This window comes from Eriocheir sinensis, chromosome 44, assembly GCF_024679095.1.
Source record: "Eriocheir sinensis breed Jianghai 21 chromosome 44, ASM2467909v1, whole genome shotgun sequence".
Lineage (NCBI taxonomy): Eukaryota > Metazoa > Arthropoda > Malacostraca > Decapoda > Varunidae > Eriocheir > Eriocheir sinensis.
In genome coordinates, this window is record NC_066552.1 from 7182909 (window position 1) to 7202097 (window position 19189).

Below are 19189 nucleotides of genomic sequence, written 5' to 3' on the forward strand. Positions count from 1 at the left end.
CTTCATTTGTTTCCTCCTCCTACGTTTTCTTTTCCTTGTTTTTCTCTTTGCTTTGTTGTCGATTTCATTTATTTTTGTTTATCTTGCTTCTTTCTTCATTTATTTCCCGGTCCTACGTTTTCTTTTCTTTGATTTTCTCATTTTTGGGGGGGTTGTCCTTTTCGTGTCTCCCTATCTTGCGTTTTAATACTCCCACTTCTCCATTTCCTTTTTTTATGGTCGTTTAAATTTCAGTCTTTTACATCACTGATGAGAGCTTTCTGAGCCTCTAATCTGTCTTCCTTGTTCTCTGTCTATCTATGTCTTTGTTTTCATGAATTGTTTTTTCTTTTTTATCTTCCTCTCGTGTTAATACTGCTACCTCGCCCCCTCTCTTTCCCTCTCTTTCTTTCTCCTTTTTTTCTCCGCCTTCGCACAAATTGCATTCCTTCCTTACTTCCCTGATAAGCGTTTTCTCATTAACTCTTGCCCCTCAGGTGTGCTTGGAGGTGTGCTGCGTCCCCTCTCTCACCTGCCTTGTTGGGGCTAATTCTCTACGTTGTTCTTTTCATCCTCCTCTTCTTCCGCCTCCTCCTCCTTCTCCTTCCTTTTCCTCCTCCTCCTCAAACACTATATTCACTCGGTCATCACCCCCTCCCCGTTATTTATTTTCGTATTGTTTACTTCGCCTGGAGGAGGAGGAGGAGGAGGAGGAGGAAGAGGAAAGTTAGCAGGGAACAACCGTAAATTATGTTCAATATAGCCCCCCCCCCCCCCTTTGTGTACGTGATACGGGGAGGGACACACACACACACACACACACACACACACACACACACACACACACACACACACACACACACCGCAATGCAGTACGTGGGTCACACACTTCAACACACTGACCTACACACACACACACACACACACACACACACACACACACACACACACCTGGGCACTCAATCAGCTACTGGTACTTAAGAACACCTGTAGGATTCATCGGAGACACCCGTGTGGCGTCTTATTAAAATACCTGTTGGTCACTCACCTGGTCACTAGGGAACAATGACAAACACCTGTGATGCGTCTACGTAATCACCAAACACTATAACAAAAGGAAGCAGGGAAAAACTTTATATAGATTCATTTAGCTTAAGAATGAGGAAGACTAACATAAACACACCCATTGGAATTTGCCGGACTTCATTTTTGTTTCCTTTTTTTCTTTGGTAATATAAAAGAGCATTCACCTCATTGTATAGTCCAGACAGAGACGGATGGCTACCTGGAACACCTCACTTCGATTCCACCTCCTAACTAACCTTCCAGTGTGACTCACCCCACATCAATCTTTCACACCTATTCGCCGGGTTACATAAAGCAGTCCCATTCTATATGCAAGTCCTTTCTTTATACTTCTTGAGCCTTTTATTTCCCTACACTTAATCACTCACCCTTAGACACGACTCACTGGTATTGTAAGGAAATATAACACAGATCTCTCACCTTATATATTGTTTTCTTCCTCCTTCTTCTCCTTCTCCCTGTGTATCTGCCGCTCTTCTTCTTCCTCGTCTTTATCCCTTTTTGTTTCCTCCTTCCGTAGATTCAGTTGGTAGTCCTGCCGGTGAAGAAAGGGGAAGGCCTCACGCGGGGTTGGCAGCACTGCAGGAGACGTTGACGGGGCGGCAGGAAAGTCAGTAAGTCTCGTGCGTAAAGTTCCTGTAAACACCGGCTTCTCCTCCTCCTCCCCTCCCCCGTCAGGTTCTCTTCCTCTATCTTTTATCTCAGTATCTAGCGCTCTTCTGCCCTTCTGTAGTCTTACCCAAGTGCACGGAAGAGAGAGAAAAGCCACACACACACGCGCGCAGTCGGCCACCTCGCTCACATGTTCATCCCCGAAACCGTGACATTTGGCCAAGAACCGTACGGGAGGGAGACGAACACACCAGCAGCACCACCACCGCCACCACCACCAACCATCTCTGTCCCGCCGCACATACGCCACGTCACCACGCCTCTAGGCCGCCGCGAGCAAACATGGTCCAGCCAGGCACTGTGTTATAGTTTCTGGAGGGCATGAGGGGCTGGCCTGAGCGTCTCCTCCGACCGATATCACCGCTCGCTGACCACTGAACGGAGCGACGTAGACGTGGCCCCCGTTCTGTAAGTCTCCGCGTGCAAGGAGCGATGGGTTTCCGGAATGCTTCGTCCGCTTGTCACTACACATCGCAACACCTGAACCCCTCCTCCCTTTGCCCCCTTCATACCCCCTTAGAAGTGCATTATTGTCGTCAAGGGAGTTAGATCTCGATTTCTGAAAGGTTAGGTTCCAGTGTATGTGTGTGTGTTTGAATGGATATATAGTTTGGTTTTAAATGTTTTTATTGCGTATGTGTGTATGTGTGTGTATGCAAGGCCTTCTTTTGTTGTTTATATAGATTAATGGGTTCTTTTTAGGGATTTAGATATCGGTTTGAGGGGAAACGTGTGTGTGTCTTTCGTGTTTCGCATTTGTTTTCACCTATATTACCACCGTGTATGTGTATGTGCGTGATTCCCTCTTTAATTGTGCATATAGTTACTGTGTTGTGTGGTGGGGGGCGGAGGAGAGGAGAGGGGAGAGAGGATAGGGGGAGCAGGTGAGGCGGGGCGGGCAGGTGAGGGGTTTGTTGATGGCCCCTCACTATGCCAACCGGTGCACGGGGCTGCCGGGAGCGCGACTCTGTTTTGTTGCCGGGGAAGAAGAAGGAGAGTGTCGTACGCGGCATGTATTCCTTCCCCTTGCCACCTGTGTGAAGCTCCCCTCTCTCTCTCTCTCTCTCTCTGCGTGACCTCACCTCATACGCTTCTTTCCCAGCATTTCCTTATTATCGCATTCTCCCTACACATTTTTTTTATCTGGTGACTAGACAAAAAAAAAGATCCCATGCCACTCTAAAAAAAATGTTCGTGTGTGTGTTGGGTGACATTACGTGGCAGGTTTCTGAGGAGTAATGACAGAGGGAAGCAATCAGAGGCAATCACCTGTACGATGTTATGATCAATACACGTATCAGGACACCTCTCCTCCCGAAACTGACACCTCTTTCGGCCACCTCCTTGGATTCTTTTTAGGAGCAGCGAGTAGCGGGCTTTTTTTTATTATTGTTTCCTTTTTTGTGTGCCCTTGAGCTGTCTCCTTTGTTGTAAAAAAAAAAAAAAAACAATCTTACCTATGCTGTATATGCGTAAGAGCTTCGGAGTATTCCTTTTGTTGTTGAGGTGAAAAAACGTTGGTAGGCGGTCCTTAGTAATGACGAAGAAAAATAACTCGTACAGTACTATAATCAATGCAATCCTACCTATGTTGAGTATCCGTAAGAACTTCTGGGTAGTCTTTTTGTTGTTGTTGTTGTTGTTGAGTTGTAAAAGCGTAGGTAGGCGATCCTTATATATAGTAATGACGAAGAAAAATAACTCGTACAATGCTATAATCAATGCAATCTTACCTATGTTGTGTATCCGTAAAAACTTCTGGGTAGTCCTTTTGTTGTTGTTGTTGTTGGGTTGTAAAAGCGTAGGTAGGCGATCCTTATATATAGTACTGACGAAGAAAAATAACTCGTACAATACAATAATCAGTGCAATCTTACCTATGTTGTGTATCCGTAAGAACTTCTGGGTAGTCTTTTTGTTGTTGTTGTTGTTGTTGTTGTTGTTGTTGTTGTTGTTGGGTTGTAAAAGCGTAGGTAAGCTATCCTGGGTAATGACGGAAATACTCTTGTGCAGTACTGTGAGCAATACAATCTTACCTTTGTTATGTATACGTAAGAACTTCTGGGTCCTTTTGGTATTGAAGCGTAAAGGCGTAGGTAGGTATAGGGCTATCCTGAGTAATGACGCAGAGAAACATACCCTTGAACAATACTCTAACCAATACATTCTTACTAGTGTTGTGTATACATAAAAATTTCTGGGCACTTTAAGTTACTGAGGCGTAAAAGCGTAGGTAGGCCAGCTTGAGTAATGATGCATAAGAATAAACGTGTACAGTCCTATAATCAATACAGCATTACCTATTATGTGTATGCGTAAGAATCGATGGTACTTTTGTTACTGAGGCGAGAAGGCGCAGGTAGACTCACTTGAATATTGATAGAGAAACACCTGCTCACTAATATTGACAAAGAAACACCTGCTCACCAATACAGTATAATCAATACAATGTTAATTATGTTGTATGCATATAAGAATCGAAGGTTCATTTGCTATTGCGGCGAAAAAGCGTAGGTAGGTAAGTTTGAATATTGACACCTGAGAAACACCTGCACATGAATATAATCAATACAATGTTACCTTTATGTTGTATATACGCAAGAACTGAAGGTACTTTTGTTATAGAAGGCGTAGTAGGAGACGTAGTAGTAGTAGGAGAGATGGAAAGCGTAGGTATAGGCGACCTTGCTAGTGTAATAACGAGAGATAACTCAGTGAATATCGTCGTAATAAGAGCTGATGGAGAGAAATAAACATCTTCACAATAACATAATCGATAGCATGTCACTTCCATTGTGCATACGTAAGCAGTGACGTAGGTTGTCTTGTTATAGCGGAGAAGAAAGGCCTTGGAATGTTGCGTACTTGTGGAGCGACAGTAGAGAAGAAAGTGAACGCCTCTAGAATTGATGGGGAGAAATAAACACTTTTACAATAACATAATGATTAGAGAGTTAATTTTGCTGTGTATAATTATGTAAATGAAATCAGGGTAAATACTTTTGTTCTCGAAGTGAAGAAAAAGAAGAAAATGACAGCTTAAAGAATTGCTGGGGAGAAATAAACACTTGTAAAATAATATAACAATCAGAGAGTTACTTTTGGTGTGTGTATGCAAAAGAAATCAGGATGGATACTTTTGTTTTAGAAGCGAAGAAAAGCGAAGGAACAGAATATCTTGCTTGTGAAATTACGATAAAGTTTGTGATGATAAGTAAATAGTGTTTTATATTGTTTTAGAAGCGAAGAAAAGCGAAGGAACAGAATAACTTGCTTGTGAAATTACGATAAAGTTTGTGATCATAAGTTAATAATGTTTTGTATAGTTTTAGAAGGGAAGAAAAATGAAGGTATAGGATATTTTGCATGTAGAAGTATGATAAAGTTAATAATGATAAGTTAATATTGTTTCGTATGCGAGTGTCAGTCTTATAAGTCCCTAGTGCTGAAGGGCGAGGACATTGCATAGGAAAAAGGATAAATAAGAATGTGAACTTCCATTATTAAGAGAATAGCGTAGGTGGACCATAATAGCTTCCTCGTATAATGGCAGTAGAGGATAATTTAAGGATATTCCACGTGTGAGTTCCGATCTTAATGGCCACAGTGGTGCCGAACGGGCTAAAAAATTACATAGGAAGAAATGTAAAGAAGTAGAAATACCACGAATACACTACAACGAAAGGAATGTTTAGGAAATAATATATACACGGTGTGCCGGGAAGGGAGGGAGAGAAGGGTAGGGCTCAAACTAGCTAGGCAGGACGATATATTACCTCAGGGTCCGTCATCAGAGGCAGGCCGGTGTTCATAGAGGCGACACTTCGTAACCTTCGCGCGTAATGGTCCTGGTGTGTCATCGTGAGCCCTGGAGAAAATCGAAGGTGGGAGGCAAGGGCAAGACGCAATTATGGAGTTAGTTGATGATTTCTGGTCGTGGTTTGTTGATGTTCTTCGTGTTTTGTTTTGGTTTGGTTTGGTTATCGAACTTAGTCATCGTGAGCCCTGGAGAAAATCGAAGGTGGAAGGCAAGGGAAAGGTGCAATTATGAAGTTATTTGATGATTTCCGGTCGTGGTTTGTTGCTGTTCTTCGTGTTTTGTTTTGTTTTGCTTATCGAACTTAAAATCGAAGGCAAGTTACAAAGAGGAAGTGCAATTTGGGGTTATGCAAATGATTCTTGTTGTTGTTCTCCATATATTTTGTTTTTGTTTGGGTTATTGAAGTTAAAATCGAAGGCAGAAGGGAAGTAAAAAGTGAAGTTAAAGAATTAGCTAATGATTCTTGGTCGTGATTTGTTGTTCTTCATATATATTTTTTTTTGTGGTCATCGAACTTAAAATTGAAGGCGAGAAGCAAAGTCAAGATACAAATAGAGAGTTCGTTAATGATTCCTGGTCTTAGTTTGTTGTTGTTCTTTTTCTTTTTTTTTTCTTTTTTTTTTTTTCTTTTTTGTTATCGAACTTAAAATCGAAGACGGAAAGCATGGCTAGGGTACATTAATTGGGGGTATTAGTTGATGATTCCTGGTCTTGGTTTGTTGCTGTTCTTCATATAGTATTTTGTTTTTGAGGTTATCGAAGGTGGAATTTAGGAAGTTAGTTTACGATTCCAGGTCTTCCTTTTTGTTTACGGTAGAGGAAACAAACATCTCAAGGACAATAAACAATAATAGAAACAAACAAACCCCGGTAATCCTCGCTCCCACAAGAGCAAACAGAAGGAATGGCCAGAAGAGAGGTCAGTATATATGTTTTGTTCTTTGGCTATCAAACTTAAATTCGAAGGCAGCAGGCAAGGGCGAGGTGAATTAAAGAGTTAATGAATGATCTTCGCTTGTTGCTGTTCTTCATATTGTGTGTGTGTGTGTGTGTGTGTGTGTGTGTGTGTGTGTGTGTGTGTGTGTGTGTGTGTGTGTGTGTGTGTGTGTGTGTGTGTGTGTGTGTGTGTGTGTGTGTGTGTGTGTGTGTGTGTGTGTGTGTGTGTGTGTGTGTGTGTGTGTGTGTGTGTGTGTGTGTGTGTTACTTGCTGCCTCCTGCCTACGTAGTGCGAATGCGATACGAAGACGAAAAAATGTCACGTGTGAAGTAAAAAAAAAAAAAAGAGAGAGAGAGATTGGAAAAATGCAGGTCAAATGTAATAAAAAAGTATTGTAGGTATAAAAAATAAAAGCGTAAAAAAATATAAAAGAGGAAGAAAACGAAGATAAAAATTACAGGTCAAATGTAATAATGTAGATATAAAAAGTAAAAATAAAAAATAAAAAATAAGAAAAAATGGTCTCGTACGTTGGTTCTTTTCCTTTTTTTTCTTTTCTTATACGTATTCAGCAAAGACGAAACAAACCGTGCCAACGTAAAGAATTTGGCAAAAGAAATTACATATAATCGCACCTTCTTAAGTGACGTCTTCCTATGTTCATTACTACTTCTGAGACGGTGGAGAGTCTGTCACGTGTGTGTTGGCAGTTATAAAAACGTTTCTTAGAACTTCTATTGATTCTCGCTGTACCCTGATGACCGTGGAAAAGCAAACACTGCCAATATAAACAAATCAACACATCAATCACTTACAATCGAACCTCTTTAAAATTATCGACATATTTTATCAATTAATACTGGTTAGAGCTGATTAGGGACATGACAGATTATTTATGCAACTCAGGAGTACAGCAAAGCAAACAAAGGCAAAGTAAACAAATTAACACAGAAATAGCTATGAAATCGACCGTGTTATCTAACTTCAATGACTCAGTCCACCTTTCTGGCTGAGGGCGCTACAAGAACACGTCACCCCATACCTTCAGGAGCACGAAGTAGGTCGGGTGATAACTTTTCCGCGTCGCTAAAGGTCTCTTATGCATCTTTTAGCCACGCGTGACGTCAGACCCAATGCAGCGCGGCCCTCAACATCGGCTGTGATTGGCGGGTTCGGTTAAACGTTGAAGGTGAGCCAGCTATCGCCGCCCACCAAGCTTTATAAGGAGTACAGGGACAGAGAGCATTAATAATAAAACACTGTAGAACAACGCACACTATAAACAAAAGATTCATAGTTGTCGTGTGTTACAATGCATGGTCCAGATTATTGATAGTTTCGGGCCCCAATTAAGCTACGACTATTTTTCAAGCCCACAGAGAAGATTAACCCGATTTTCATGTGTGTGTTTTCCCGTTCAAGATCCAGAAGTCGGATAAAACTATCACTAGGATCACAAAACTGACCATTGAAATCCCAACAACGCTTATAAGAGGCTTTTTTTGTGTGTGCAGCATCATTCCAGGAAGGGACGTGGAAGGATGTGTCAAGAAATAAAAATAGCCATGTGTTCTTTTACAAGCGTCATTAATCAAAACCACCTAACTCATACTCATTTGGGTTATTTTGATGCCAGGATAATGCAACAAGCTTCCTGTCAGTTTGAAAGAGTCTGTTTCTTGCTCTGCCCTAATCAGTACTAATTGATAAAATGTGTCGATGTATTTAAAGAGGTTCGATTTTATGTGATTTATGAGTTAATTTGTTTATATTGGCATTGTTTGGTTTCCACGCTCGTCAGGAATCAATAGCAATTCTAAGAAGCGCTTTTATAACTGCCTACGCTCAAGTGACGGATTCTACAATGTCTCAAAAGCAGCAAGTCACACAGGAAGGTGTCACTTGAAGACATTCAGCTAAAACAGAAACTTTTATCTTTTTCTGCCCACGCTTCCTCTATAAAAAAACCTATCCGGGGCCGAGGTCGAGGCTCCGGTCATGACCCCAACCCGGTTTCCCTTGGGAGCCTGACACGCGGCGACCTCCCTCGATCTGCATCACGGGAGCGTAATTCATGCTTACAATTCAAGAGGCACACCTATGAGTACTTAGCTCTTTAGCCTCTACAATCAAAAGGTAAACAATCTCCGAGGTGCCCTTTTGCCAGTACCTTCAAAATCGATATGACAAGTTTGAAAGAGCTGCACAGAGAAGAGACACACTTATGAGCAGTTAACTCCTTAATAAGTATCCTCTTTACACTCACTGAGGTTCCGATTTGAAGTATGTAGCATTTCAAAAATCGATACGACAACTTTGAAAGAGATGCACAGGGTAGGCTTGGGTTCAAGTACATTTTTGTACTCGACACCAAGTCCGATCACATTTCGATAACACGAAACCAAGTACAAGTACAATTACTTAGTTTTATATCTGAACTCGAGTCCAAGGCCGCGAGTTCTTTTATATTGCATTCGATTCCAAGTACAAGTTAATTTTACCAAGCTTAGAACACACCTTTGTCAGTCCTTACCCTGACCTCACTTCCACTCATGCAGGTCGTCAAACACCACACCAGCCACACGTTTGCATTTCGGGGTTGTACTCGAAAGCAGAGGTGGGCAAGTGAGGTACTTCGTGCGGTAGTACCGCATCACAAAAATAGTACCCCACTACCGCAAAATTTCTGAAAATACCGCACTACCACGGACCGCACTAAAAAATCCTGCGGTACTTTTTTGCGGTACTTTGAAAACTATCGAAGACGACATTTGCAGTGCGGCATCCTCACTTAAATGTTTATTTTTTATTTTTTTTACAGTGAATCGGACTCAATCAGTCAATCGGTATCAGTCATCAGAATCAGTGATTCAATCATTCTGACTTTTCAGTTATTGTTCAAAATTAAATACTAAATAGACAGACTAAACTACTACACTGCAAGTCTTCTTTAACCCGCGCGGTGCCGGCCATTTCAACCCCGGACCCGTCTGTGGTGCCGCCCGATTTTATTTTTTATTTTTTTTATGAACTTAAAAAATCTGGAAAACCAGGGGAGTGTGTACCTGCTAGAAAGTGTTTTTGTGGTATGTGTCTGTTCATTGAGGTGTGTATGGTGTGTTTCAGGTTGCTCCAGTTGGTGGAAGGTGGTCTTATGTGTGGGTCTGTCGCAAAAAAGTCAGTGCTGAAGGCAGTTAGGTCTTGTTTGATCATGTTTAAGTCAGCCCTTGAAAAAAGGAAAATCTGTCTGGGTCTCTGTTTATGTCTAATCGGTCGGAGGTCAGCGTCAACGATGAGTATGTCGTGGTCACTAAGTCCTGGAACAACCTGAGTGTTTGTTATGTTAAGAATGTTGTTGGTGAGAAAAAGGTCAAGTGTGTGTGCTGTGGTCAAAGGCCCACCGTGGCCAGCGGGGCGCGCTCGTGTTGGCTGGAGTACTGCTGTTTGTGAGAGTGAAAATGTATTTATGATGTGACCACACCGAAGAAACAAAAGCAACAGTACATAAGTTTTGGACAATAAGAGAAAAAAGAATGAAACAAAAAGAGGAAAATAATAGACCCAGACAGTAGAGACACATCAGGGAGTGCCGTTACAAAGGCGAAACTCCCGACCGACTACTACTACTACTATTAGTTGTTGTTGTGTTTACCTGCCGTGCTCACCTCTATGGTCACCTCCACACTGCCGCCCCGCCACTGTAAGGGCCAGAGGTTTGACACAGGAGAGTTTCACCGCCTAGTAACGTGTAGTACTGAACACAGGCGGCAAGAGTATGGAGTTGTGTTGTGTCTGTGTCAAGGGAAGGTTGCGGCACTAGCCTGACACTCCTCCGTGTGGTGGACGCCTCGCCTCGTCCGCCCTGCAGGAGGCTGTGTGGCGCCGCGGCGGGGTCACACCCACCACACTCCGAGTTTAATAATATTTATAATTAAATTTGCCTCTGGCCACTCCAGGTTTTCAATAGGATGTAATTTTCCACAATTTTGAAAATGTAAATCAAATCAACACAATTAGAGCCTCTTTCTCATGTGTCATTTTAGGTACCGTAAATGCAGAGTAAAAATACATTCTAAAAACAAGATGATTTTCAGATATTTCAAATACCTCTGAATCAACTCTGCACAGCACACTGCTCTCTTAATACGAGTACATGCGTCCAGCTGACTTCTTGTAACAGATTAATAGGATACTCTTAAAGTAGAAATAGATTATGATCCTGTATAGTGACAAGAGGTTATTAGTTTAGGTGGCAGTAGGTCTGCATTTTAGCAGTATTAGGTTACCATTTGTTGGGTTTAGATAGTGCTCTGTTAGTTAAAAAAAACTGTAGTGTATAGTTAATGAAGCAGGAATAGGTTACTAATTTAGAAGCAATATGTTATTATTTTATTGACAATTGGTTACTCTCCATTAGGTTTAGGTGGGGTAGGATAATTCAAAAGAGTTTTTGAGTAATGAAGTAGCAATAGATGACTATTTTAGAAGTAATAGGTTAATATCTGTTAAGGTTGAATTAATGACATAGGTAACTTTATAGAAGAAAATGTTTTAGTGTATTTCTGTGTTTAGTGCATGGATCTGAGTTCAGTTTTCCATGAGAAATCACTTTTTTTTTCTTTCTTCTTTTAGAGAGAGACATATTGCTATTTTCTCTAAAAAAGGATGCCTACCAAAGAAAACAAGCTCAAATTGATGCAAAGCACTATTTTGCTCCTTGAAATGAATTGCTATACTGTCCTTGATTTTCTGTGTGCCATTTATGTTTTATCAATTTACCCTTTTTTTTCAGAGTGAGAGATGGCTCGACCTTCAGCAACAAAGAGTTCTTTCGCCATCCCAATTGACCTCCTGGATGATATTGCAAGGTTAGAACCTGTTCCTCCATTGTTCCATGAATACATGATATTAACATGACTGGGATTCAGATATGATCTCACACCAATAGGCGCACCTAACATCACCAAATGTGGGGTACAAACTTGGCGGAGGGACTGTTTTTATACCTCGAGCGACAGTAGTGGGCTAAAGAGTAGCCTTTCCTTTTTTTTTTTTTTTTTTTTTTTTTTTTTTTTTTTTTTTGATAAATGATCCACAAGACATCCTAGAGTTGAATCAAAATATGTGCTTATCTTTGTATTCATTCATACACACACGGGTAATATTTCTATGGTGTCTGATTCACTTAATTGAGTGAAATTTTATTGCGATAAACAGTCACAAATTCGTGTCACTAGTAAAATTGAAAGTAGTTGTAGTTTTGCCTCCATGAAATATACACAAATAGATAAATATGAAAGCTCATGAAGTCACAATAAGTGACATCACCTGCTTTGCACAGTAAAAATATGCTTATTTTAGGTAGCTGTTACCCACAAAATGCCGTGCGCTGCTGCCTCGGGCCACAGTTGTCTTATAAAATATGAGTGTATTTTCATATATTTCTGTTGTTTATTCAATGTTTTGTTCAAGAAAAGGAATACTCATAATTTTAGTTTGTTTTTGGTTATAAGAATTCTTTATGAAATACAATTATAACATTACCTCTTATAAGTTAGGAAACATACTGAATCCTGGATCAACTTTGGTGATGTTAGGTGCATCTATTAGTTGTATTCATAACATACTGATAATAATATTTTCCACTCAGAAAGACAAAGATCACATGTGTGCTATCCATCCCTTCCTTTGTTTTATATATTAGGCATTGATGGTATTGAAACTACAAGTATTAGTTAGTACAAAGTTTGCAGTTGCCTGTCAAGGTTTACTGAGTATAATATGTATCTCATATAATGGACAATGTATTTTGAAATTCTCTCATAAATGTTGTGTACACAACAGCCGTTTCTTGCTGGATGCCCCGGAGTCTGAGCTGGGAGACCCCATATCACTGTGCTTCCTGACTGAGCTGGCTTATTGGTTCTACTTGGATGAATATGCAGAAGAGGATGACTCACTCAATAACCTCAAGTTTGATCCATTTGCTCAGCAGCTGCTCAATGTAAGGATGTAGCACACTAGTTACTGTGTTATAGTTGTACATATCTTTGCATGTCAGCTGATCATATTCTTTATGTGTATGATGTATAATAGAAATGTTTCTGGTAGTTGCTGTGCTGTAAGGCTCTTGTATAGCAGCAGGAGGGTGACAATAGGAGGTTAGTTTGTAGTTTCCATTTTCATGTAGGGAGGCTTCATATCAGTAACTTACATTTTGGTCCATTGCCAGTCCCTGTCCCATCTTTTCAGATCTCTTGCATGTACATATTATATAATTGCTTATGATTGTTTTCCACGGCAGAGAGTGCAAATCAGGCCTCCTTCAGGAACCATCGAAGAAATGCTTCAGGACTTCCGTGACTTTAAGCATCGAGTTCCTACTTATGGCGGGCTGCTGCTGAACCAAGACTTAACTCAGGTGTTGCTGGTACAGGTGAGTAAATGAAAAATACAACGATTATTAGCTTGTACATTTTTTCATTATTATTTTTGCTTTTTTTTATCAATATCTGCCATTCAGAAGTTGGATTATTACTTTTATAGCCTGCATTCCTTCTCTCTTTAACAATCTATTGGTGACCTAAATGTTTGGATATACTTTTTTCAGGGTTTCTGGCACAGAGCTTCATGGGGCTTCCCAAAAGGAAAGATTAATGTGGATGAGGAGCCTCACAAGTGTGCCATAAGGGAGGTAAGTCATGCCTTCTCAATGATTGTGAATCAAAGGTGCCTAGCAAGAATGTAACTCATATTCTACAAGTAGTAAATTTAATATAGGCTGCCTTCACTATCTTAAAACATTTTATTGAAGGATAATAAACAAAAAAGGTTTATTTTTCTCTGTACAGGTTCTGGAGGAGACAGGTTATGACATATCACCTCTAATTGACCCCAATGTGTTTTTGGAGACCTCTATCGGGGAACAATATGTGCGGCTGTATATAATTTTGGGTGTGCCGACGGCCACTGAGTTTGTTCCACGCACCAAAGGGGAGATCAAGCAGCTCAAGTGGTTCTCCATCAACCAGTTACCCTCCCACAAGAATGACCGCAGCTTTAACAAAGTCAACGGCTCCACCAATATGTTCTATATGGTGATGCCTTTTGTCAAGTGAGTTTCTATTTATCTGTCATTGTCTGAGCTTCTTCAAGAGGTACCACAGCTAGAAGCCACTCTTTCCTTGCATATAGACTCCATGCATCTCACACATCTCTTCTCTATATATCTCTATATTGTAAATCTATTTGGTCACAATATCCATCCTCTCTCACAAATTGTCTCACATTCATTTATTGGAACATGTTGACCTGTGTATTTCTACTAATTTAGTTTTATGTAACCTAAAATGTTCTTGGACTTTTGCCATATCCATCTCACTCTTACAAACTCTCTGAAATACGCATTCCACATCCTTTCCTCATCCATCAAAAGGCTTCCACATGTCCATAAATTTAACTGGATGTCTCATTATACTCTCTTACTGACTTCTTATTGCTAGGTCTTTTCAGTTTGCCAATCTTAACATGACAAATTAATAAAATTAAGTTGCACTTTTGATTCATTTCATCTATAATGTTTGTTTACTGTGCACTGACACATCTGTCCTGCAGGCCCCTGCGAGAATGGTTGGCTGCTAGGAATCGAAGTCTTGCTAATGGGGGAAGTGGTGGAGGTAGAGAGGGCCGGCGACGGCACCGCAGCACCACCACCACTTCCACCACCAATACCACCACCACCGCCATGGCTGTCATCACAGACCACCACCACCAGAGTCACAATTCAGCCAGACACAGCCACTCCCCTGCAGCATCCACAGAGACCAGCAAGAAGACGCAGCAAGGCTCGGATAACAGAAAGCAGCAGAGGGATGCCTTTGCTTCTTGTGTTCAGGTAACGAGTCACTGCATTTGTTTATTGTATGAAGTTTTCAGCATGTTGCAGAGCATTTATTTAATGTTCTTTTTAAGGATGAAGTAGCGTGGGTCATGAAACTCCGGGCCAACACGGATGCATCACCTCGCAGAAGAGAAACCTCCATCAAAGGGAAGCAGCGCAAGTCACAACACAACACCAAGCAGCTGGCAGCTCCAGGTAGTTTCATTGTGTAAACTAACAATTAGTATTTTTTCTTTATGTCCTACTTTTTTTTTTTTTTTTTTTTTTTTTTTTGTCCTGCCTCTTCTTTAGTATACACAAATGACATTGTAATTTTTTCAGTTGTTGCTGAGCACCAAGAAGAAAGTCAGAAGTTCACGTTCAGTAAGCGAGGGAAAGCGAGAGGCAACAAGGGCATCAGGGACAGCCAGGTGGTGGACGCCCAGGCCCCGACCTTCCTGTCAAACCCTCGCTTCCGATCTTACTCGTGGCAGACTTTCCGAATCAACAAAAAGGAAGTTATGGATGCTATTGACAGAGTGTGGAGTGGTGTAACAATTGTCTCGTAGCTCGGTTTTATGCAAGTTCATGCATAACATCAGTATTTTTGACAGCTTCATATGTGAGACCAAAGATTTATCCTACATATTTGAAGCTAATGTATCTTGCAGTATGATGAAACCAAACATTTATCAACTTTTTTACCAATGTTGGGTTTTGATGAAAATCCTAGATGGACAGTATACCCTGACCTGACTGTTGATGTCTAACAATATGCATGAATACCATTGGAAAGAGAATGTATGTGAGGAAAGGTTTGAATGATTTTGACAAGCTTATTTCTAAAGGAACATCTTCATCAGTCACCAATTTTATAATGAAATAAGTGCATTGCAAACAATCATAATTTTTATGAGAGATTCTTCTAAAACTTAAATTACCAAGAGAGAACTACAGTAAATCCTGGATTCAGTGAACCTCAGTTTAACAAGTTTGAGAAATAACAGACCCCTTATGTCTACCTAAAGGACAGCAACAAAGTGTAATGCTGTGATTTGGTAACATGGAGACAGATGCAGATATAGGTTTATGATTGCTCTCTGTTTACTCTCTCTTAGACCACTGGATCAGATGTTAATTGTACACAGCAGATGCTGGATATGATAAGGGATAGTCCAAGGAAGCCCACTCTTCATTGTTCCAATAAGTAAATGCATGTCATGTAAGACACCTGTGGGGAATAGTTTGGCATAGCATTAAAGTTTCCAGATTGCCTTATTACTGAGAAATTCAGATGTAATTGTGGGTAACTCTGAAAATACCGATGCTGATATCAGCCCTTACATCAGAGGGTAAGTTATGATGGATTCCTCATGCCGGAAATGACTCACCATATGAGGGTATGCAGTGAGAAAAATACAATTTCAGACAAGTGGAACACCAGGAGATAACATCAGTGAAGCAAGCAAGAAAAGACATAACCTGAAAAAATAGTCCATCATTACCCAAGTAGCAATGGTTGACCTTAATTTGTGCAACGAAGGTGAATACATGGCTTTGTTACTTGAAGGTTCTCTTGTTATCTGAGGCTTCAGTCCAAACTTGATATGGGTTACATATTGGTAACCTTTGACCACTCAGCAAGTGAGAATTGACTACCTTTGCACCTGAATCACCAGCTGTCTGTGTTCTCTGAGCCATTTGGATAATGACCTTGGGATATTATGATATAATATTCCTTCAGTAGACCTCACCCTAAATTAGTTTTCCATTCATTTCATGCATGGGGGTGAACCTCAAGCGCCTACACTTGTTCCCTTGTCCAGCGAGCAGTGAGTGGCTGTGATGTCAACCATGCATTGTTATCCGTGGTTAAAAAGAAACAAGGAAAAAACTCATACATGAATTTAAGTTCCCACCATCCAGCTCTTCCCCAGCCTTGGCCCTTCCCTCACCCTCTGACTAGCTAAGAGCTTCTGGATGCATGGCTCTGCCTGCAAGGTGGCATGTATGTTGATACTGCCCTAACCATGGATGTATTTGTAAGGAAAATAATGAAAATGGAACTTTTTTGTGTGCCATTTCCTAGCAAGACACATTATCCAGACAAGTGTTTAAAGTGGGTCCAGCTGATGACACTGCCTTCATCTGGCAGCAGAATCTGGAGATTTACTTTAGTGACAAAAGACCTATGCTTATTGAGATTTTGCTCATAATCTGCTCCAGTTTATTCTCTCTTTGTCAGCTGATGTGGGTGGAGTGGTGAAAGCACAAGAATTTTTCTGAATGTGTGGGTTTATATATATAAGTATTTCTCTCTCTCTCTCTCTCTCTCTCTCTCTCTCTCTCTCTCTCTCTCTCTCTCTCTCTCTCTCTCTCTCTCTCTCAATCATTTTTTCTTTGTCTCATTTCTCTTCATTTTACTCCTTGTCCTTACTCTGTCCTGCCTTGAGATGTGATAAGTCTCCCTCATTTGACTGAACCTCCCCCTTTTTATGTAGCATTACAGAAGGTATGAGCTTAACAGCCCCTAAAACATATGAGTTTATAAATTCATAATATATTCACTAGGATATTATAGAAACTACTTACTTTCTTTTTAATTAATGTCTACAAGGAAAATATGTAGATGACAGTTTTTAGCAATAGACAGAACAGCACAAAGTAGGGATTTTTTTATGTTGTATTATCAGGCATGGATATGAACCTATTCATGCACTTGAGTTTTGTAAGGCCTTCCTGTGTTAGTGAAGGTGTGCATCAGTCATCAGCACCAGAACCAGCCGGGGGGAATAGCCACAGGAGGAAGTAACTATTCATATCTTCGCCTTATCATGTAAAGCAAGCCTGGTATAAGTACTGTGACTTGTGTACAATAGCAGGGTGAGACACATTGCAATATGAAAGCTTTATGTAGTAGAAGATAACTAAGTACTTTGTCAGCCTCTTGATACCCTAACTTTAGTCCTGCCACTATTTACAAAGATTCAAATTATTTCCCTACATACTAATTAGTCTGTTGCAGGAACACGTTGTTGTAAATTGAACTTGTTTATTACCTGGTAACATTTTAATCAAAATGTGACACAACAACCATCTTAATAGAATTTCAGCCCCAGGCATTCCCCAGCTCAATATGTGTTCTTTCATGTTTGCTGAACCTTACCGGTATTTTCAGCAGTTGACTTAGTGTATCATAAATATGTTTGTGTCTGCATATTGTGATGCACATTTCTAGAGCTGACTCAATATTAGAGTTAACTTTTTCAGAGATTATAAGCTTTACTAGATGTAAGGGAGTGTTCAGCCTATTTTGGGTAAAAAGGAGAACCAACATTGTACAATTATTTCTACCAAATTAAAGTGTTTTATCACATTGATAGTGCCTGGCAAGGTGACTTCACCACCGCCGGCCATGCTGTGCAGTGTCCCTTTTAAAGTCATTTACTTTGGCCATTGAATCACAATCACTTTTATGTTGCAATTGTAAAATTGTATATTTATTGTATCGGTTGTTTATGAATATTTTGTACTTTACTTTTTTAGTTCATTTGAATAAGAGTATGTTATGCTCAAGTTTAATAGGCAGTGCATTGATGTGTATGAAAAAGTTTTTTTTTTTTTTTTTTTTTTTAAAAAAAAGTCCTTTGGATGCAGTTTGTCTATATGAAACAGTAAATGACTGCTCTGAAGCCAGTACTGGCATGAGGGCCAGTCCAGTTGTTACAGCATACATGAAGCATGTCCCCAATACCTGTGACTCGGCCATTACTTGATAAGTTCAGGATTTTATGAAATACTCTCATTAACCTTGTTTTAGATCATTTAGCAACTATATAGAGAACATAGTTCATTGGGGATTTTCTTGGTATGGCATTTCTATAGGGGGCCATTTCTTAAGAAACTTGAGATTCCTGCAGCAGTAACTGCCTTTGAGATAAATGAGCACACTCTAAACCATGTAAAAATTCTTTTAGTTTTACATTGTTTTTCACAAAGTAACTCAAACCACAAAAACAGGAATTCCAACCTCTAAGCCTTCCAGGAGTGAGGATTTAAAGGCAAAACTATGAAATCTTTTGATGCAGTCCAGACTTACAACAGTTTTATGTTGTCTACTTTTTCTACATCATTAATTTCTGATAAACTGCAGTTCTCTACTTACATGAGAAGGATTGGCAATCCCAGTACAAATAATCTTACATACTATAATTATGTGACCATTTTGATACCCATCAGTATCTTTATTTTATCTAGCCATCATAATTTGGCCCTCAAATAACCATATTCTATAAGCAGACAGTGCCATCCTCAGCACTCAGAGAACTTACAAGTTGTGTCAGTGTTATAACCTTATTTTAGAAGAAAGTTTAATGAGATGGCAGCTATTTATGTGTAAACAACTTATACCAGTCATTACCATGTATTAGAGGTAATCATCACTTTTTTGTAATCATCTATTTATGTGATCTCATCAGAAGTAGATTTCACTACCTGATTAGACAATTTGCTGCCAAGTATCATGTATATATCATGTGATGAAAATTTTCTTTTTTAGGGCTTGTGCCTATTTTTGGCTTAGTGATAAGGGTAATTGGTTTCTGTCTTCATTGGTGGTCTTGAACCAAAATGAACCAGAATGCCTCTTTTTTCAGAACTAGTCTTCAGCAACAAGGTGCTGTGGTTTCATCAACAGTGTCTGTGAACCTATATTATTGTAACCAGTAAGTGAGGCTTGTTATGCTCACCCTAATGCAATAGAAGACTGGCAGTAGTAGTAATACAAGGGACCCCAACTTTTTCTGTTACATAACAG

At 40.1% G+C, this 19189-nt stretch overlaps 2 protein-coding genes across 7 annotated transcripts in view; one reads left to right on the top strand and one right to left on the bottom strand.

Annotated features, from left to right (window-relative positions):
* Positions 1-1629, bottom strand: part of LOC126980369 (osmotic avoidance abnormal protein 3-like) — an 87642-nt gene extending 86013 nt beyond the window's left edge. For all 4 annotated transcript variants that reach the window (XM_050830220.1, XM_050830223.1, XM_050830221.1 and 1 more), the window contains exon 1: positions 1486-1629. The gene's annotated coding sequence lies outside the window, so the exon portion shown is untranslated. The remainder of the gene's footprint in view (positions 1-1485) is intronic.
* LOC126980373 (m7GpppN-mRNA hydrolase-like) lies at positions 1584-17707 on the top strand. 3 transcript variants are annotated; one of them, XM_050830233.1, is made up of 9 exons: positions 1584-1679; positions 11287-11362; positions 12339-12498; positions 12799-12930; positions 13105-13188; positions 13346-13608; positions 14109-14388; positions 14466-14589; positions 14716-17707. In XM_050830233.1, exons 2-9 carry the CDS (start codon positions 11295-11297, stop codon positions 14940-14942), a joined length of 1338 nt encoding a protein of 445 aa, XP_050686190.1. In that variant the 5' UTR covers positions 1584-1679; positions 11287-11294; the 3' UTR covers positions 14943-17707. The 3 variants fall into 3 exon arrangements, with proteins under 3 accessions (XP_050686190.1, XP_050686187.1, XP_050686189.1); XM_050830230.1 differs by lacking the exon at positions 1584-1679 and adding an exon at positions 10111-10194; XM_050830232.1 differs by lacking the exon at positions 1584-1679 and adding an exon at positions 10128-10207.
* The last annotated feature ends 1482 nt before the right edge of the window (positions 17708-19189 follow it).